The 22,543-nt window shown below is 46.4% G+C and overlaps 1 protein-coding gene across 1 annotated transcript in view; it reads right to left on the bottom strand.

Moving 5' to 3' along the window:
* The window catches only part of Ryr2 (ryanodine receptor 2), a 594,119-nt gene extending 574,600 nt beyond the window's left edge, over positions 1–19,519 (bottom strand). The window contains 1 exon segment of the mRNA XM_052728780.1: positions 19,086–19,519. Coding sequence (XP_052584740.1) covers positions 19,086–19,133 — 48 coding nt within the window. The 5' untranslated portion in view covers positions 19,134–19,519.
* Positions 19,520–22,543: the final 3,024 nt, after the last annotated feature.

Raw genomic sequence — 22,543 nt, 5'->3', positions numbered from 1 at the left:
ACCCACCAGGACCACACCCTTATAGAAAGCTAACTCTCTTTCTCCTGACCATAGCTACTCAGCATACGTGAGACTTGGGGTGCACCTCTCCCCTGTATGCTGGGCTTTTGTCTTGCCTGGGCTTGCATGGGTCTTACACATCCTGTCACAACCACTGTGAGTTCATAGTGCAACTGCCCTGCTATGTCTAAGACTGTTGTAAGAGCCAGAGGTGACAGATGACTGCTACAAGGAAACCCTGGGAAACTTGCACATAGGTCAATGCTAACCCAGTCTTTCACCAGAATGAACATTGCTGGAGTTACTTTTGCTCCCTCCTGTGCTACAACCAAACAAAACTGACAAAAAGCAACTCATCAGAGGTCCATTTGGCTCACAGTTTCGGGAGCTATAGCCTATTGTGGCGGGGAAGGTGGTAGAGCTCTGTGGAAGAGTGACATGCGGCAGCTCATGGGAAGCAGAGCCACTGTAAACTTGAAGGCCCATGCCTCAGTGATCCCCTTCTTCCAGTGTGGCCCCGCTCCCTAGGGGTTCCATAACCTCAAAAACACCATCAGCAGCAGGGACCAAGTGTTCAAACACATGAGCCTGGGAAACATGTTTTGCACTCAGATCATAACTGACTCATATCTATATTTCAGGTGTGCTTTTTCAAATCTCTAAATATATATTTAATATATTTGAGAATATTCATTCTGGTCTTAATTGTATTAGTAAAAAAAAGTAAGCCTAGATAGGCACCCCAATGTCTGTCACTAGAATGGACCCACAAATGATGGCACAGAGAACGAGCCAATAATGAGTCACCATAAAGCACAGCATGACTGTTGCTCACAGGTGTAATGTGAAGCCACAGAGAAAGTGGAATGTACTGCATTACTGTGCTCACACGAAGCACAAAAATACCTAGAACAGATCTAGTTTCTTAGAAGACATCCTAGTGGTAACCTTCGGATTCTATAAAGTTAAGGTGTTCTATGAGCTGCTAACTCATGTGCTAATCTGGATGAAAACAACTCAAAACTACACACATAAGATTTACATATGTTACCATAAGATGTCACTGGGCTGCAGTTACAACACTGTTCCTGGAGAGATATGAATAAATGTCTTCTCACTCAAGCTAGGAAACTAAGCACAGAACAAAATCATGATACCAAAGTCCAACGTGGTAAACCCGAGACTTTATTGGATTACTTACAGGAGCAGCCCAAAGGCAGATGGATCAGCAACAGCCAATTCCAGCATGGGCGAGAGCTCACAAAAGCTGGGCCCCAGAGCACACTGCACAGCCTGCAGGCAGTTCAACAGATAGAAGTGTCTCCCCTCCCCCTTCAGCGCCTCGGAGGGAGAGGTCTTGTAAATCAGGTGTTTCAGAGACTTCCAGAGAGGCTTGAAGACCCTCCTTCCAGAGTGGAATGTCTCAGTTCACAGGCAATGGCTACACAACACTCACATAACATTTCAACGGAGGTTTGGTTTCTTCTTTGGAAAGCTTTCATAGGAACAAAACAATCTATTAAAGGTATAAATTGTCTTAGAAATCATATCTTGTGGGAAAGGACAATATCCAATATATTCTACTACAACCATAGAGTCCAGTTAAATGTCTTGGATATAACATGTATTTGAACAAGAATTTGAAGATTCATAGTGGGATGGAGAAATAGTTTGGCAGTTAAGAGCACTTGCTGCTCTTGCAGATGTCCCAAGTTCAGTTCTCAGTATCCACATGGGCTCACAATTGTCTTCAATTCCAATTCCAGGGAATCTAATCCCCTGCTCTGATTTCCACAGGCTTCTCCATGAATGTGTGCACATAAATACACTCAGGCACACATACATTAAATAAATATTTTTAAATTCAGTGTGTGTGTGAGAGAGCTAAATTCTCAAAGAGTAAATTAAAAATGTTTACAATTAGCTGGGCATGTGGCACAGGCCTTTAATCTCAGTACACAGAGGCAGGTGGATCTCTATGAGTTGAAGGCCAGCCTGGTCTACATAGTAAGTTCCAGGCCACTTGATTTTATAAAAATCAAAAGTAAATTGGACCTCATGACAAATATCTGCAATCCCCACATTCAGGGGCCTTAGACAGGAAAGTCACTAACTAGTTCAAGGGTAGCCTGGGCTACATAATGAGTTTCAGACTAACCTGGGATAAATAGCAAGACCTTCTAAAAAAGAAGAAAAGGAAAGAAGTGAGGAACAGAGAGAAAAGAAAGGGAGAAGGAGGAATAGAGTCACAAAAATAATTAATTTGGATGGAGTTTATATTTCTACCACTATAAACATAAAAAGTTTTAGCCAGCATTTTATTGATCTCATTAATTTTTCTCTTGGGTAAAATAGAAAAATATATGCTAGCATATTATATAGAAGTGTGGGCTGATTTGGCATGGACCTTAATGGAAATCTTACCCAGATGGCCATGGCTGCTAGTCTCAGATACTTTTCAGTTTAAAGTCTTATTAGTAACAATGTGGGAGCTGTTTTGAAATATACATGAAGAAAGAAGCATTGGAATACACCAATAGCAGCCTGCCCACTCCTGACACACCATAGACAGAGAATTATCTACCTTAGCAAATGGAACAACATGACATCCATGCCCTACTTTCCTCCGTGGCTGCAACAAAACACCCTGGCCAAAAGCAACTTAGGTAAGAAGTGTTATTTCAGTGCAGAGCTCCAGGTTAGTCAGTCCATCATTGAAGGAAGTCAAGACAAGAGCTTGGAGACAGACGGGCTTGCTATTCCACACAGCATTGCCCACCACCAAAGAAGTTCAGCAGGAACTGAACTGAGGATGCTGCCTGCAGACACACAAACAGGCTTAGGCTCACTAGCTTTCTCTTCTTCAGTTTCTTTCTTCAGAGACTTAAAGTTCTTGTCATGCAGGTCTTTCACTTGCTTAATCAGAGTTACCCCAAGGTATTTGATGTTATTCGTGGCTATTGTAAAGGGTGATGTTTCTCTGATTTCTTTCTCGGCCTGTTTATCATTTGTGTATAGAAGGGCTACTGATTTTTTTTTTTGAGTTAATCTTGTATCCTGCCACATTACTGAAGGTGTTTATCAGTTGTAGGAGTTCCCTGGTGGAATTTTTGGGGTCACTTATGTAGACTATCATATCATCTGCAAATAGTGAAAGTTTGACTTCTTTCTTTCCGATTTGTAGCCCCTTGATCTTCTGTTGTCTTATCACTTTCAGTTAGCTTTCTCATACAGCTCATTACCACCTGCCTCGAGAATACTGCTGCCCACAGTGGCCTGGACCTTCCTACACCAGCTAGCAATCAAGACAATCCCCCACAGACATGCCCACAGGCCAATCTGATCTAGGCAATTCCATGATTCAGGGTCTTCTCTCAGATGATTCTACCTTGTATCAAGCTGACATTTAAAACTAACCAGCACACCAGATAGCCATGGTCTTCTTTAGCCATATAGATCAACACTACACAGTGAAAACATTAGCCGGATAGGTCATCAATCCCGTGTCCACTGCATGCACAAAAACTGGAACAACCACAAAGCTCATCATGAAAGCCAATAGAAATTAATGCCCCCAAACTTAGCAATTAGCACCCAAATAAAAACCACAGGCACAGCCTATAATTTATCCTCATTTATCTTTCCCTCACTTCACCCCCATGATTAAATGTTATAATCTCAATAGATTCCCGTCCACAGCATAGAAGGACCTTATCAAAAACACTTCAGCAATAATTTTCCCTGCCCATAAAAAGAGACTGAATTTATCCAACCTAAAAATAGAGCATATTTCCACAATATCAGGGCCCTTCTTGGAAGCTCTGCTGCTCAGGTATGCAAAGTTCTTGACTCCTGGTTATATGAACAGCAAGCAGAAGAGGATGTCATCATTCATCTCTCTGACGCCAAGATTTGTGAGTTCTTTTTTATTTCCTTTCCAGATTCTGTTTGGGTCAGATTTTACTAGGTTCCATTATTCAGGCTCCAGGCAGTCCATTGTCATTGTTAGCAGGAAGATTTAACATCCATTTCTGCACCCTCCTGAGTCCTCACATGATCTTATGCCGCCACTTTGTACCAAACAGCCAGGAACAGAGCGGGGAGAGTGACGTTCACTTGCTAAGCAGTCCATCCTTACAGTGCAGCTGCATGAAGTGTGACCCAGAGAACCACAGGCGCCATTCTCAAGTGACACTCAACTCCTCGTCTGAGGCCTCCAAAGCAGTATGAACATGTATACATGTAGGGGCCAGAGGTCAACACTGATTATCTTTCTCATTCACTTGCCTTACTCTGGGGGGACAGGGTCTTTCACTGAATCTGGAGCTCTCTGGTTTGGCTAGATTAGCTGGCCAGCAAGACCAGGGATGCCCCTGTCTCCATCTCCCTAGCACCGGGATTACAGGCACATGCTACTGCAGCCAGCTTTCCCACATGGGTTCTAAGACACCAGACTCGGATCCTCGTGCTTTCACAGCAAGCACTTTACCAGCCGCGCCATTTCCCCAGCCTCCGGAGCAACATGTCGTTTGCTCTGACACTTGCCACGGTTCTCGTTCTGCTAAGCGTGTGAGAGTCTCACGTGACATTTTGTTCTCTAGAAAACGGCCTAGGCAGGATTCAAACAAGAAATGCGTCCCAGGAGACATGGCCATGCCTCGTCACTCTGCAGTGCAAACACTGGAAAGCCACCCTCTCCCCACGTCTTTGTGCCCAAGTGTTACTATGCACACATTTTCCCCTCATCACCTTTACCAGGTGAGCAGATAGCCGAGTCTCACTGCGGCTGGCAGTGAGGAAGAGGCCGGTGAGGACTTTGGTCCCACCCCTCCCTTCTCTCCATCTGATTCTCAGTCCTCTCTCACCAGCTTTTACATGGGAGCAGCTCATGTTCTTCCAAGAGGAGAACTGGGTGTGTGGGCTTGGTCAGCCTGAGCTGCGGCTCATCCTTAGAGGCATTCTGCCCCATGGAGGTGTAGAAGCTTGACCTTCGCCTTCTGTCACTGGTCAAAGGAAGTTTGTAACAAGATACAGGATAGGGTCGGGGGACAGGGCTCCATAGGTGTGACCACGTGCCGTGCAAATAGTAGACCCTCCCCCACAAGGCTTGGGGGACACCAAGGAGGAGAGGAAGGAAAATGGCATAAGAACCAGAGGATGGCAAAGAGTGCTGTAAAATGCCGTCTTCCAGACGTGACCAGGCCGCTGCATGCATGAGCTCATGGCAGCTGTGGTTACCAGCACAGGATCAACGCCAGTCAACATGCCAGCATGGAGAGGGGAGGGATCATGAGGCCCCACCTCTGGCTGAAGAGCTACTGGCAGTTGATGGTGGCTGGGGTGGGGGTTGGGGGTCATTTATCTTCAGAGGTGTAGCTGCTGGTACGTTGCCCAAGGTCAGGGGGTGGCCCCACCCAAGTCCAGGCAGGCAGCAACATTTCTTTTCAAAAACAAGAGGAGGCAGTCATAAAGTGGGAAGAGAATGTGATGTGGGGACTTAAGGTGTGTGGGAAAGAGGAGGTGGGGTGAATATCACCAAGATACAAGGAATACATATATGAACTTGTCAAAAAAAACAATTTTAAAAATATTAGTTTTTTCAAAGTTCTCTAAAGGACACAGGATGGGGGCTGAGAAGATGTGTCAGTGGGTAAGAGCACTTGCTGTGCAAGCATGAAGAACTGAATTCAAATGCCCAGCACCTCACACAAAAAGCTGGGCACAGCTACAAAGACATGTAACTCCAGTAGGGGCAGAGAGAAGTGGGTCTTGGGAGCTCACTGGCCAGCTGGTCTAGCTAAATGGTGAGCATCCAGTTCAATAAGAGAGCCTGCCTTAAAAGAATAAGGCAGGGGCTAGAGAGATGGCTCAGGGGTGGAGAGCACTGGCTGCTCTTCCAGAGGACCTGAGTTCAATTCCCAGCACCCACATGGCAGCTCACAACTCTCTGTGACTCCAATTGCAGGGAACCTGAAACCCTTACACAGACATACATGCAGGCAAAACACCAATGCACATCAAAATAAATAAACCTTAAAAGAAGAAGAAGAAGAAGAAGAAGAAGAAGAAGAAGAAGAAGAAGAAGAAGAAGAAGAAGAAGAAGAAGAAGAAGAAAAAGAAGAAGAAGAAGAAGAAGAAGAAGAAGAAGGCGACAGAGAGGAATAGAGGAAGACATGTGACATCTTCCTCTAGCCTCCACATGTGCACACACAGATGCCTACAACTACATACATGTGCATGTGATACACACACACACACACACACACACACACACACACACACACACACACACACATAAATACAGGATGGATAGTTTTCATTGACATGTAGATGTAGTTACATATACAAATGCTACATACACATTCAGGCAAGGTAAGACTGTATCCCATGTGACACAGCCAGTTGGTAATATTTTGTCCAGTCATGTCTTTGACACATGGAATGCCTGTAGTATAGTTAGTCTCAGGCAGATTATTGCATAATATTATTGTATAATATTTTATTATATTGTATAATAATAGCCACCTCAAAATAAGATTCCCAGGCTGGGGAGATGGCTCAGTAAAGCACCCGACACACAAGCATGAAGGCTGAGTTCCATCCCCTTGTAAGAATAAGCACGGTGACTCACACTTGTGATCCCAGCATTGGAGGGGCAGAGGCGGGCAGATGCCTGGGGCTAACTGACAGTCATCCCAGCCTCATCAATAAGCACCAGGTCCCACTGGGAGATTTTGACTCAAAAAAAAAGAAAGTGGACCACTCGAGGAAGAACACTTGAGGTTGACCTCTGGCCTCCACACATATGTGTACACATACATGAATGTACCGCTGAGCCTGCATACACAGACACGCATGTACACCTACACCCACACAGACACAACACAAAAAGAGAGATAGGAAGATTCCTCTTGGGAAAGCCTGACAGGCACTGATTTGGGACAGTAATGAGGCTGCCATCCATGCTTTGTCACTGACTGCAGACACTCACTTTCAGATCACTGATAGGTGGTGTTGTGATTTAGATGTGAAATGCCCCATAGGCCCACACCTGGTGGTACTGTTTGAGAAGGTTATGGAACCTTTAGGAAGTAGAGTCTCCTGGAGGAAGCAGTCACTGGGGGCGGGCCTTGATGCTTTATAGCCCAGTCTGGCTTCCTGTCTCACTGCTTCCTGAGTGTGGATGGGCTGTAGAAAAACTTGTAAGGCATTTTCTTAATTAGGGATTGACGGGGGAGGGCCCAGCCCATGGTGGGTGGGTGGTTCTGGATTCTATTAGAAAGCAGTCTGAGCAAGCCAGGGACCAGGCCAGTAAGCAGCACCCCTCCACGGCCTCTGCATCCGCTCCGGTCTCCAGGTTCCTGTCTTGTTTGATTTACTGTCCTGACTTCCTTCAGTGATGAACAGTGATATGGAAGTGTAAGCTGAATAAGCCCTTTCCTCTCCAACTTGCTTTTTGGCCATGGTGTCTCATGGTAGCTATAGTGATCCTAACCAAGACACGGGCCGTGAAGTTTTGCTCCCCTTGCCCTCCTGTGCACACCTGTCTCAACACAGGACCAGAAGCAATGGGTGCAAGGGATCATGGAGTAAAAACTTCAGAAACTGTAAGTCAAAGCAAACCCTTCCTCTTCATAAATGTATTATGTGGGTTATTTGTTACAGGGAAGGAAAGAGGACTAGTACAACCCTTTTTTTACACCTTTCTTTTTCTTCCTCTTCCTCATGCCCTGTAGGGAGAGAGGCCTGATGACATTGCCACAGTATCAACACTATGACTCCATATGCATGTACACACACAAACATACACACACATACACATACACACACACAAAAAAAAACACACACACAAAATAATTTTTTAAGTAAAGCATAAAGTTCACTTTTGAACTTTGTGCTCTAACAAAGCAAAATAAATCAAGTATCTTAAATAACAGACATTTATGATCTCACAGTGTGAAAAGGTCAAAGCCCACAACCAGGATATTAATATAAGGTTGGCTCCTCCTATAGACAGAAAGATCTGTCCCAGCTGCCCCCACACCCTAGCTCCTAGAAGCCTCCGTGATTCTTAGCGGGTAGTCGCATTACTGTGATCTGTACAGCTGCTTTCCATGTCTTCCCATCATCCCTCTGAGGTGGATCCATCCTCCAGGCCCCTCTCGTGACAGCACTGTTCATGTGGGACTGGGCCTACTGCAGCGACTTCACTTCAACTTGATTATCTCTATGAAGACCGTCCTTCCAAATATGGTTACCTTCTGGATACTAGTGGGGTCAACATGTCTTTCCAGGGGGAAAATTCGGTCCATAAGAACATTCCAAAGCAACCCAAAACCCACTGGCTCCCCATAAAACCTTCTTGGTTTCAAGTCAACCTCACCCCATTACTAAAGCCTTCTGAGCTCATCTGTGTCTTCCTCCTGGCCTTATATCTAATCAGCTACCTATCTATTCTCAGCAGGGTCCCTTCAGCATGCCCACAAACACCACCCCAATGTAGACCTTAGTTAGCCGGCACCAACTCTGAGATGGCACTCTCCTCATAGGCTTTAGCATTGGGCTGTGCTCTCACTGTTCCAATTTATCTTATGAATTGCTGCTTCACCAATCTTCCTAACAGACAGGTCTGAATCACGTCCCTCCCCCCAGAGGGAAGGAAAGGACAAGTGACTCCAAGGCCCTTCTTGCCTTACATATAGAATTCAAACCATTGACCTTGGTCTCAAGGCTCCCTGCTCTTCTGCAACTGCCACGGCCCACACTATCACTCTATTTCCCAAACATGCCCCTTTATGTTTCCTGCCTATTCCATCAGAGCTCTGCCAAGGAGTGAGTGGGCACTCTCGTGGGATTAACTGGAAATAGTCTAATAAAAGGATCACTTCTTGCCAAGGACTGGGCTGGAAGCAAGGGACAGAATCAAACAGAGAGGATGGGTCATGCAGTGATCAGCAACAACCTTCCTGAGCTGCAAGGGGGGAGGTCGTGTTCCCAACACCCACAGGCAGAAGTCTAAAGGGCACAGAGCAGGGCAAAATGAGGTGTTCCTGGGGAGAGGAAACCAAAAAGACAGCCATATGGCCCCTGTTCATGTTCTCCTCACCCAAACTCACCAAATCCCACCCCTGTAGAGGCACATTGGTGATATGAAAAGTCAGTTCTCCAACAAGGTAACCAGCTGACTCAAACAAATACAAATGAACACATGGCCAAGGCTTCACTTCTTCAATGAGAGGACTAGGATGGTGTCACAGCAGCTTGGAAGGAGAACTCAAAAGACATGCAAACACAGAAGCCCACCAGGTGACCAGTGCACTCAGCAAGCACACCCCCAAATGCAATCTGCAGTTCCGAGGGTGAGCAGGCGCAGGTTCAAGAGACAGAGGACTGGTGAGGCCCACGGTGCATCCCCCAAAGTCTGAGCTTCCAGAACCATTACTACAACTTCAAGGAGCTTTAAACAACTCAGAGGCCAATAAAAGGCAGAGAGAACCCTAAGGGATGAGTGGAGCGGAGAGCCCAGTCACCATTTTTTCCTAGTCATCCATGTCAGTCTCTGGCAAGTTTCAGACAGAGGGAGAGATAGGGATAGAAGGAAGAAAAGATAGGAAAGAAAGAAGAGAAAAGGGAAAGAGGAAGGAGGAAGAGAGAAGATTTTGGCCTCCGGAAGAACCTAGCTCACCAACATCACTCACTCATAAATTGCCCTTGAGCAAGTCATCTCACCCCTCTGTCACTCGGTTTCCTAATGTGTAGCCGTGCAATTAATGGCTTTATAGACTAAATGAACTGTTCCAGGAATCAAATGAATTATGGCTCTCCTGTCTGAGCTGAATAAATGGACCCAACATCTTTGTCCTTCCATTTCCCTTCATGATCAAATTGTAGGGTTGGACCAGGATTCCTGAAGCTCTTTCTCAGTCTGAAAATTCTTAACTGGAGATCCTGTCTTCCCCATGAAGCCTTGGAGAGCGCATACAACATCAGGTCTCCCTTTCTCCTCACCAGCCTTTCCTGTTAAGAGTATCTGTTCTCAATCTCCATTCCCAGTGTTCTTCCAAGTAGAACATTGATTTCCCCTTCTTCTCCATCCCTCCCAACAGAGACGGTACAAGCTCTCTCAAGGAAGGAATGATGGCTGAGCTATTTGTGTCTAAGCACTGGGTACCATGTCCTACACATGGCAGCCAGTCAGCCGGTACCTCATGCGTGATAAACAGTGCCGGCACAGCCATCTCTTCCCCTTCACGCATCTGCTGTCCTCTTCTGTGGAAGGCAGACGCCAAAGGGACAACTTCTTCTGGCACCCCTGGGTGACTCAGTCTCTCACGACAAGAACAAGAGGTTCACACTAAAACATGACCCATCTTCAGAAGACAGCACCACTCTAGAGTGTCTCAAAGAGGACAAGAGTGGGACTGAGCACTCAAGGTTCTCTGAGAATCACCAAAGACATTCAAAGGGCAGCTTTCCATTGTCTGTGACTCAACATGAAATACTCTCCTGACATTCCCATGACCCAACAGGACTTGTGAGCCTGTCATAACGCCCAGTGTGAATTTATCCTTGGAGACACATGTCAAGAGTGTCCTGGTCACAGGAAAGCAATGCTCCGTCTCTGTTGTTGTCATATTTGATGTGAAATGCAGTATGCTTTTACTGCCACTAATGCCACCTATTAAAGATCATGGCCACGCTCATCACCTCTTTACCTCTGTCCCCCATGACAGCGCACAGGGCACAGTCCTCACAAACAGAACTTGTGGCTCCAGCTTCTATGTGCACAAGGCCCAGTTGTTTCATCATTTCTGCTCTGCATGACCTATGTCTTCTCATAGCTTCACAGCCTTTCATAGGTTCCTGGCACACTGCCATGAACAAAGCACACTCTAAGTACATGCTCCCTGTATTAGTGACTTCCGTGTCACTGGAACCAAATTAAGAGATACAAACGGCTTAAGGGAGTTTCTGTCCATCAAAGCCGGAAGGATGTGGGAGAGTGGCAGAAGAGTCACATCATGACAGACCAAGAAACAGAGACCAGGAGAAGCCAGGCTATGCTACGGTTTTCAAAGGTCTACCTGTAGGGACCCGCTTCTGCCAACTAAGCCTATGTGCTGAAGGGCCTAGTCCCCACACTGTCATTGTGTAGGGAACAAGCATTCAAAACATGAGCCTGTGAAGACATTTCCGATTCAAGCTAAAGCACCGCTGAATAAAAGCACCTAACACACTTTGAAGAAATTGCACCTCTCTGTATTTATTATCTAGTTTTGTCTCAGAGTGAGAACAAGTCTACAAACATTAAACAATGTCCTACTGTGCGGTAGACACCCTCACCAAGTGTTTGGAGTGCAAAATATGCACATTTGATAATGTAGACGATATTTCTAAAGAGAGGAAGAGGCGCTAGGGATATAGCTCGGGCATGAGGACTGAGTTGGATTCCCCAGAACTAAGTGTAGTATTATATATTTGTGATCCCACTGCTGGAGAGGCAGAGATAGGAAGATCCCTGGGCCTTGCCAGCCAGCCAGCCAGCTTAGCCTAGTCAGCAAGCCCCAGGTCCCAGTGAGAGGTCCTGTCTCAGGAAGCAAAATGGATGGCTCCTGAAGACTGACATGTGAGGTTGAGCTCTGGCCTAGACACACACACACACACACACACACACACACACACACACACACACACACACACATACACACACACACACGCACAGAACCACATACATGTGTGTATATATACACACATGGACATGCAACCACATATATTTGTATACAGGCACACATGGAAGAGAGGAAAGCAAGAGCCAAGTCCTCCTGTCATTTTCTGTTGACCTTGGGGGTGAGCGAGGGCTCTAGAATGGCCACCTGGAGCTACAACCCTATGTCCAACCCTTGTCGCTCCCAATCCTGGCTGATGGCTTGACTTCTTTGTACCAAACTCTGAGTGACTCAGTAAGAATTTTATGAGAAAATACACACGCAATACCTAAGAGTCCTACAGTAGACAGCAAGTACAGACAGGCATACCAGAAATAAAGCAGGCAACAACAGCAGGTGGGGAATGCCGTATGACGGTGGGAGCCCCTGACTGAGCACATCAGACAGGTAGGCAGGTATTCCTCCAGGTTGATATTGTATGTGAGACCAGGGGAACTTCCAAACCAGTGTCTAGAACTGTTCAGATGTGTCCTGAACAACCTCACACAAGCACGTGGACACTGTCCTCAACACTGATGCCGCCTCTGGCCCTGCCACTATCAGAATGGTGTCCCTCACACAAGCATGTGGACACTGTGTCCTCAACACTGATGCTGCTTCTGGCCCTGCCACTATTGGAATGGTGTCCTTCACACAAGCTTGTGGACACTGTGTTCTCAACACTGATGCCACCTCTGGCCCTGCCACTATCAGAATGGTGTCCCTCACACAAGCATGTGGACACTATGTCCTCAACACCAATGTCACTCTGGCCCTGCCACTATCAGAATGGTGTCCCTCACACAAGCATGTGGACACTGTGTCCTCAACACTGATGCCACCTCTGGCCCCGCAGCTATTGGGATGGTGTCCCTTATACCATGCTCACCTCCTCTGTCCTCATTTCAGACTTTCACCCACCAAACTTTCTACTCCCTGTCTCTAAAGGGATCTCACCTCCAATAGAGCACTCTTCTATGGGTGAACACATTTGAGTGACTCTTACCATGGAGGAAGGTGCCTATTGGCCTATTTGCCCAGCTATTGCAAATGCCATAGATTTTCCTCAAATCTGTCCTTGATAGTTAACACAAAGTTAAGCATCAGAGGAAACTAAAATGGATGAAACAGATTGGGGTTTGGGGGGATGGTCAGGGAGCAAACTCGACATTAGCTGGAGTGATGCCATAAAATTCTTTATAGGATGGAAACAGTAAAACAAAGTATAAACATGAATGGGAAGATCCTAAGAGGTCATGGCTGAAGGGGAGAAGAGAGTCTGGGTGGGACAGGACTCTGAACTGAGGGCTGGGGATAAAACCCTCATTAAAGGGCTAGGAGGATTCAAAGAGGCAGGGCATATTTGTTAGGAGTGAAAGATGATGAAGGTTGAAATACAAGGTGCTGATGCTCTGATCTTTTATGTTCCCTTCAAATTCATGTTGAAATCCCAGCCCTCAAAATGATAGTCTCGCCGGGCGATGGTGGCACACGCCTTTAATCCCAGCACTCGGGAGGCAGAGGCAGGAGGATCTCTGTGAGTTCGAGGCCAGCCTGGTCTACAAAGTGAGTTCCAGGAAAGGCGCAAAACTACAGAGAAACCCTGTCTCAAAAAAAAACCAACAAAAAAAAATTATAGTCTCAATAGGTGGGGCCTTCAGAAGGAAATTGGATGGCCTCCCTTGCAAGTAAGGTCAGTGCCCTTATGGAAAAGGAGCACACAGAAACCCCGTCCAGCTCCAGCCCTCAGAAATGAATGGAGACGTGGTTGCATTTTTTCCCCCAAAGATCTCAGATTTTGAGACACACATAAACTCATGAAAGCAGAGGAGACACCAAAGAAAGAACAGAATGGAATCTGGGGGTAACCAAACACAAAGTTGGAGTGAACCCCCCAAAAGCACACTCAAAAAATACATAAAACATCACAGAACGTGTCCTGCTTCCCTGACCACATGAAGTAGCTTCAAAACAGAGGATCAGGTGTACAACTCCTAAGCAGGGTCTCGGGGGACAGAAGAAGAGGGGAGGTTAGATTTGGGAAGCAGGGGTTCCCAGCAAGTTCAGGAACAAGGAGGAGAAGTTAGGGGGTCACAAAGGAAGGTGCTGACCAGGAGCAGAGGCCTCATCTAGAGGAGTTGAACAGCAAAGTAAAGCATTAGGGTCAAACCAAAAGAAGAAAAATCCAGTGAGGGAGGGATGCATAGGCTATGAGAAAAACCAAAAGGAGACGTGGAGAGGGGACCAGCAGCAAAGAAGGATGGAGGCAGTTCCTGACCCAGGGTTTAGGGTGCGTGAGGGTTGCGGCTCCGAAAGAACAGAGGCCGTCCTTTCTGACGCAGGAGGGAGAAGGCAGGCATGGGCAGGGATACTGTGAAGGTCAAGATAAGGACAGAAAGAATGTCAGGCAGATGTGCAGCACCTAGAGCAAAGCTTCAGAAGTACCACATATTTCTGACCATTTGAGACATTGACCTGGAGTGTGACACCCACGAAGTCAAGTTCCTTGGGTGCACTAAGCTTGAGTTTCATTGTTTATAAGATGGGGGAAATGAGGGCAGAGTGGGGACTGTTTCCTAACTGTCTCAACCTACCCGGGACTAAAGATGGTCTGTATGTTGTTTCTTTCTTTGAACAGTCCCCTCATGGCCTCTAAATCTTTTATATGTATAATAAAAAGAAACCTTTCTCTACTTCTTCTAAATGTTTCCTCAGTACCCAAGATCCTGGTGTGTATGCAGAAGGTGCTCAGCTAATGAGTTTCTGAATCAACAGAATTTCCCCTGGGTCTTCGGGTCCAAACGCATGTCTTATCATCCCTCCCTCTCATCAAGACGCTATCTGCAGCCACCCAGGTGCTGCATGCTGTCATCTTTCCTTTGCTAAGTCAGTCTAGATTTTAAAACAAAAAATAAAATTTATCTAAAGCCAAAGTACAAATAGGGCAGAATGTCAAATAAATTAGTATCCTGGGGGCTGCAGAGCCTGCCCTTCCTGCGAGTGTACGCACTGATTGCTAAGTTTTGTTTTGTTTTTGTTTTAAAATCTAATGACTTATCCTGGGCAATGAGGAAGGAGTTCCCATCAGTTCCTTGAGAAAGTACCATGGTGCGCTTTTTTTTTTAACCTCAAGCTTTCTGCGGTTTTGTGATCAAGGAAGCAAAAAGCACAAATGTCCACAGCTTGCTAGATCCTGTCCCATGGACACTCCTGCAGCTGAAGAAAGAGCCGGGGGTTCCTAACTGCTGGGAGGCACCGTTTTCACACTAGCAATCTTCCTGCCCCTCCACAAACCGGGGCCAGACATTACCTGCACAGCACTGATCACTGACCTCAAGGTTTCTTTTCACTGCTATGAACTGATGAGCAATTCCCAAGATGCTCTTTGTCGCTATGGGGCAAGATGGGAAAGCACAGGAAGAAATCCTCCCATGGAAGAGCTCCTTCTGCAAAGTAGAATGATCTCTGCATCAAGGACCCAATTTTAAAGTCTGTGTGTGCATGATACTGACTGCCCGACGGGGTGTGTTACTAGAGTAGCTCAGCTATACTTACAACGACAAAAGGAAAGGCAGAAGACTGAGAGCTTAACCTCTACCAAGGTCATCTAGTAACACAGGTTTTCTTAAGCCAAGGGCATAGCTTATACCTTCTATGAAACTGTACAAGACTGCTTGAGAAAAAGAGTAATGTTAGGCTGGCAAAAGGACTCAGCAGATAATAGTTCCTGCTGCCAAGCGTGGCAACCTAAGTTCAATCCTCAGGACCCACATGATAGAACCGACCTCTTTAAATTGTCCCCAACCTCCACTAGAACACCAAAGAGCATACACATACACACACACACACACACACACACACACACCAAATAAGTAATAAATGGTTACTTTTTAAAAAATGATCTGTGTTTTTAAATACCAAATTACAGTTCATTGCTATGTTGAGAAAGCCATAAAAGTTTTTAAGATAAAAGAAGCCACACATCTCAAATCACACATGTGTCTGGACATAGTGGGTGAATCTATTAGGTGCTAACAGTTTATTTTATGATAGGATTCATCTGCCCCAAGTGTCAGGCACATCCAAAGTTTACACAGCATCTTCTCAGTCCCTGTAAATATAAACAGATCAGAGGGAGCACATCTCCAGCTGGCAGGGAAACCACCCATCACCTGCTGGGAAGGAATCTTGGCAGACAACAAAACCAGCAACAGTATAATGGAAAGGAGATGGGAATTGGACCGATGGGCTAACAGTCACAAAAGCTCTCACAAACGAAGACATACTTGATAGCAACCGAAAATACATAACTCATGGAAAGGCTCCATTAAAGATGTCACCTCTGTGTCCCTGAGTAGTCATCTCAGACCTCTTTCAGAAAAGAAAAAGGAAGGAGCTGTGGCTTGTAGAAAGACACATCAATGTGCTGGAATGCAAAATTCAAATCCAATAGACAAGATGATAATCAGGATATGCTAATCAGATTGTATAAATGTCTGGTCCACTGCACAGTAATGGTGTCCCCATGACTGATTTTTTTTTATGTATAATAGCTTTGTCTATTACTACCAGAAAGTCCTCAGTTATAACTGTTGCCTCAAGATATGCAGAGTGTTAATGCTCCTTGGTACGTGTGCCTTTAAAAAACAAGATGGGGGCTGGCGTACGCTTGCTGGGCATGCACAAAGCCCTGGGTTCATTCCCCAGCACCACATCAACCTGTGGTGAGAGTGCAAGCTGTGATTCCAGCACTCAGGAATGGGAGGCAGAAGGATCAATAGATCAATGTTACCCTCAGCTACAAAGCAAGTTCAAAGCCAGCCTGAGATTTATTTTTTTTAATTTAAAGGGAAAAAAAATGAAGCCAGTTATGGTGACTCCTGTAATCCCAGCCCTCTGAAGAGTGGGAATTCTATACCATCCTATGTTACAGAGAGAGCCAGCCTAGGCTAGCAAGTAAAAACTTGTATAAATAAATAAATGCCAAATGAAATTACTCATATTGACACTTGCACATTTAAAAACTGCTGGGCAAGGGGATGAGGCTAATGAAGGAATGGCACTCTTGCCTTTGCTAACCTCATTAACATTACTGAACCACTGACATGCTCAGGTTAAAGAACAAAATGGAAAGGATCCAGGGCAGCAGACAGGGGAGCTGGGAAAAGACCTGAAAATTATCATATTAAAATCACAAGCTAAGAAAAAGATGCACTCCTTTAAAATACGAATGGTACACACACACACACACACACACACACACACACACACACACACCCTGTTCCACAGTGCTACTCCTTCAAGGTCATTTATCATCAGCACAACAACCTACTAATGTTTTATTAAAAGAAGAATCTCAGCCTAGGACTGCCAGACCTTACCCAAGCCCCACTTATCAAAGGTGTTGCTCTGGATGACAGGCAGCTGTTAAGTGGCATAGAATTAACATGACTTTGTATGTGGAAAGAAGAGAAGAAGAAAAAAAAAAAACCTACAAGCAAGCACAGTCCCTCAGTCCCCCATTAAGCATCCTGATAACAGCATCTCCATAAGCTGGGCTTAACATTTAAGCCTGCAGGGAGCCCTTGAATGTACAAAACCAGCCAAAATTTCCTAGCTAATTTTAACCCTGTGGAGTCTGTTACAAACTGAATTTTAAAGCCATATAGAAACTAAATATATAGTCTGCCTGAAGAAGACATTCTTTAGTTTTGAGGCTATGACTTGACTCATTAAAAACAAAACAGAACTTCTAGACAATTGTCCACTAAGAAATGCAATAAACTATATGGCTAGAAGACTTCAAATAGCCTCATAAGCAATGTCTTAGTGAAGATGTTCTCTAAAGGTCTGGGGCAGCAGAGTGTGGCTCAGGTCAGTGTTCCCCATTGGACCCAGATCTGCACTCCCAGCCCTCTCTGGAATACCCTCTAATGTACAAAAGACCCCCCCCCCAAAAAAAATACCAGTGAAGAGCAAAAGGGGCAGGGGAATGGGCTTCTAATGCCACCCTCCAGATTTTACCCAAACACATCAACATGGTTTCACACCTAAAAATTATCTTCTAGTTAGTATTTCAAAATTTTCCCATCTGTGGTGTTTTCTGTGATTATGAAAGGGATTGTACCTGGAAGTGGGATGTTTAGACTGTTGGGAAGATATCCCAGCCAAAAAAAAAAAAAAAAAAAAAAAAAAAACGCAGTTTTAGGTTGAAATCCAGGAATCCTGTCAGGAGGATATTCTTGGGGAAAGAGAGGTGGGGAAGGAAGGGCTGAAATGATGCGGTGAAGGCTAACTAGACTGTTCTAACACAGTCCCTGCGTTTCTTTGGTCCTGGAGGTTCAGTCCAGGTTTGGAGGTGAGCAACCGGCTGGGAAGTATCTGCAGTGTTAAAACAAGTCAGGGAGGAAGCAGCAGCGCCAAGGGGCACTTACGGAGAAGGAATCTTATTAGAGTGAGGCCAGTCTTTCCCTGCCTATCACCCAGTGTGGAAATTCCGGGCAGCCACCCTCGCCTTGCGCGCGCACGTACACACACACACACACACACACACACACACACACACACACACACACACACACACACACTTGCAGGCACGCACTTTGCTGCACTAGGTATTCAACAAGCCAGCGTTTAGAGAACGACAACACACGTTCATGATGCCCACCCTGTGTAAATGCTTTCATGCGGCGCGCACACACATACAACACACATTTACACACACACACACACACACACACACACACACACACACACACACACTACGGTTCCCATGTGCTCTGCAAGCCGTCGTCACAAAACCACCATGTCACCACGCCGGGAACCGTGGGGACCACTGGAGCTAGCCCTTGTGGCATTCGTATCATCCTGACTTGGGGGCATCCTCCGGGCAGCTTCCTCAACCCTGGGCCACTCACTATGTGAGCTATGCCAAGTACGCGGATTGCGATGTCCTCGCTCTGTGACAGCGCGCAGACTCAGCCCCAAAGCCCCAGGGACGGGCCGGCGACAACCGGAGTCCCCACTCTCCGCGCGCCCCACGGACACACGGCTCTGCACCCTAGCCTGAGGCCGTCAGAGAGGTCCCTGGCCAGTCTGGGCTCCCGCAGCTGGGCAGCACCCGCCCGGGTACCTCCCGCTGGCTCGCCACGCTGTCACCGCACAGGGTCCCCTTGGTTTTCCACACGCGCGCACTGACACGCGTCCTGCCCTTTCCCGGACCGACACGCACACCTGCACACATGTGCCGATGCGGACCCCTCCAAGCATCCCTGGGGCGCCTCCCGCCCCGCAGCCGGCTGTCACTCTGCAGGCACTCGGCTGGTGGCTACCAGGGCGCCCCTTCCCCAGGGAGGACGCGCGCCGCGACATGGCACTTACAGTTCTCAAGAACTGGATCTCGTCCTCGCCTTCACCCGCATCAGCCATGGCTCCGCGCTCCTGGCCGGGCCGGCTAGGGAGCCCTGCGGAGCCCGGCGACAGCGGCCACTCACGCTGCTGCTACTGCTTCTGCGGCTTCTCTGGGCGCTCTAGTCACTGCTACCCGGGATGCTCTAGGGGCTCCGGCGGCGGCTGCTCAGGTCGCTGCCCCTGCGGCGGCCACAGCCAGGAGCCGGAGGCGCCCCGGGGCCGCGCTGCTGGTGCCGTGAGCCCGGCGGTCCCCCTGCAGCGCGGCGGAGGCGGGCGAGCGGGGGCGGCCGAGGCGCGGGGCCTCCCTGCGCCGCACGGTGCGGGAGGAGGGCGGCCGGCCTGAAGACGCAGGGAGGAGGCCCCAGTGGCCGGCGCGCTCGGCCCCGGCTCCCGCCAGCGAGTGCCTGGAGCCCGCGGAGCTCCGGTAGTGCGGCGGCGGGGGCGGGCTGGGGGCGGGCGGGGAGGAGCTGCCAGCCCCGGCTGCTGCAGGTAATCCGCAGCTCGCTCCTCCGGCCGCCAGCGCCGGGGCCCAGCGCCGCTTACTGGCTGCTCGGGGGATCGGCTGGCGCGTGCCAGAGCGCTCAGCCTTCCCCTGCACCTGCTGCCCTTCCTGACCTCAAGCCCTGCCTAGCAAGGCGCTAATTCCCGCTGAGCCGCGCTCCAGTTCTCCACACCAATTGCCAAAGCCCCTCGGATTGCGTGGAAAACTCACCTTCTCCCGGGGTGCACAGAGTGGGGACTCTCTAAGTGTATTCGATATTTTCACTTGGACTCCCTCGGTTCTAGATAGACGTGGTTTCTTAGTTATCGAGTCAGAGTGCACCGCGCTCATCAGAGATAAGTTCTCATCACAGACGATCCACACAAGGGGCATGGTGTGGCTGCACGAGGAGTTTTAACAAAATGTCCAGTAACAGGGGCTGGAGAGATGGCTGAGTAGTTAAGAGCACTCACCGTTCTTGTAGAGGACCCAATTCGGTTCCCAGCATCCACACCAGGCGGCTCACAACCACCTGTAACCCCGGCTCCAGGAAACCCAATGACCTCTGGCCTGCATGGGCATCTGCATGCACTAGTGCACATAAATCCATGCAGGCACATACACATAGATAGATAGATAGATAGATAGATAGATAGATAGATACTTTTCAACAACAGCACAGCAATCACAGCATTCAACAACAAAATGAGCATCTTGTCAGGCAATGTGGTGCAAGACACAAGAGTTCAAAGTCCACCTGCACAAGCAAGGAATTACAATAAACTGGAATGACAAGGACCAGTCTGAGTCACTGGGTGGCCCTAAACTCACCCAATAGTATCTGTTATCCTCCCTGGGGAATAAAATTTGAACATTCCTCCATAAGTGTCATACCCAACCCTCACAATGCTCCATGCAATAACAAGCAATCAGATCCCCCGTTTTAAAGACAGCTGTGGGCCGGCTAGATAGCTCAGCTGGTGAAGGCGCTTGCCACCAATCCCAACAACCTGAGTTCAATCCCAGGGAGCCACATGGTGAGAAGAAAGAACTGCCTCCAAGTTCTCCTCTGCCTCCACACACATAAATAAATAAACGTTTAAAAAAAATCTATGTAACTATGACTGAGAAGATAAAATGTCTGAAGTAACTGGGACAAGAAATCCAGTACCTCATTTTCCTATTTCACAGTTCTTTCACTTATATTACCCCCAAAAAAATATGGAGAGAGGAACAGCTCCAAATGCCCATCCTGTACAGGTGCAAGGATTATAAAATAATCCTGCATCCATTTCCCTCTGCTACACACGCTATGGCATCTGACAGATCATTAAAACTGACCAGAAAGTTCCATTCGGGTTACATTTTATTTCCACTAACTTTGTCCTCACAGAGTTAGGGTTTTTGTCTATTTCCAAGAAAAATAAATATCATATGTCTGTCTATGGACAAGTATTCTCACTCTATAGTGCGATGTCTGTGTTACAGAAGGGTACCCATCATCTCACCGGAAAACTTGGCAGATTCCTGCATCAATAGAGGAAGAAACTAGAGACTTGTAGCTAAGCCATCCAAAAGGTAAATTAGAAAAAAACCCTGTAAGTAAAAAGGATTTTAGAACTTTCCATTTTAAATATAATTTTATTTTAGAAAAAGAAATATGATGCGGACATAAACTTTATGCCTAGAATCTTTAACTCTAGGCTGAAGTTATGCAAAAATAGCGGAGGAAGCTATTCTGAGTCGTGAATATTCAGTACTTTATGTGTTGTTCAGCTTTTATAAAAATGTTTCTTTTTCCCTAGGTTCATATTGCATATATTCCATTTTTATGTCTGCTGTTGAAACATGTTTTCTTAATATTGCTTTATTTTATTAGAATCCTTTTTGTATTTTATTTTTAATATGCTTTAATTGAAATAGAATTACATCACTTTTCCTCCTCCCTTTCCTCTCTCCAGCCCCTCCCAGCTGCCTTCCCTCAGACTTCACCCATGTCCCCCCACTCTCAAGGTGATAGCCTCTTTTTCTTTTATTATTGTTATATATGTGTGTGTGTATATGTGTGTGTGTTCACAAATACATATAAATGCAACTTGCTTAGTCCATTTTTGTTGTTTGTTTGTGTATGGTTTCAGGACTGACCACTCTGCATTGGAAAACCAATATGGAAGCTCATCCATATTATTGGACTCTTTATATGATTTTTGTTACAAAAGAAAAGAACAGCTTAAAGAACTTTCTTTCTAATATATTCAATTCAAAATGGACGATTGTTCTCCTTTGTGGCTTTTTTTTAATCTTCAAAAAAGGAGGGAAATATTTCCTTTTCTTATTGTTGGGTTTTGGGGGGGCTGGGTTGGTTTGGTTTGGGGAACAAAATATTGCTGTGTGGTCTAGGTTTAATAAAGAGTTTTTCTGCACCTGCCCAGATCAGAATGGGACAACATAACTCATCATTAGCTTGGCAAGACTCTAGGCATCCTTAAAGAACAAAACATTAGGGCACATATAAGATTATTCATTTACTGTTTTCCAATGATGTGAATTCAAAATACCAACTTCTTCCTCAGTTGTTGAAGATTCTCTAAGCTCCTACAGTTCCTGTGTGTACCTGCCCTAGGATAATATACCAGGAGTTCACCAGAGACATCACCACAAGTTGGCCCTCAGGTGACATGGCCTGAATCTTTGGGTCTGTATCATGGCAGAGAACCAGAAATTACATGAAGGATAATAGTGGTTATGAAGATGATGAAGATAAAGATGATGAGGATGACAATGATGATCAGGATGATGATGAGAGTGAAAATGAAGATGATCATGAAGAGGAAAAGGAGGAAGAGAATGGAGATAAAAGTGATAATGATGAAGGTGGTGTTGATGAAGATGACGACCAAGATAGAGAAGATGATGATGATGTCGTCCTATTTGTTGACTATTTATA

This window comes from Peromyscus californicus, unplaced genomic scaffold (assembly GCF_007827085.1).
Source record: "Peromyscus californicus insignis strain IS unplaced genomic scaffold, ASM782708v3 Scaffold_8__1_contigs__length_139910024, whole genome shotgun sequence".
NCBI classification, from domain to species: Eukaryota; Metazoa; Chordata; class Mammalia; order Rodentia; family Cricetidae; genus Peromyscus; species Peromyscus californicus.
The sequence above is the reverse complement of the archived record's forward strand: the minus strand, read 5'-3'. Positions and strand labels throughout refer to the sequence as shown.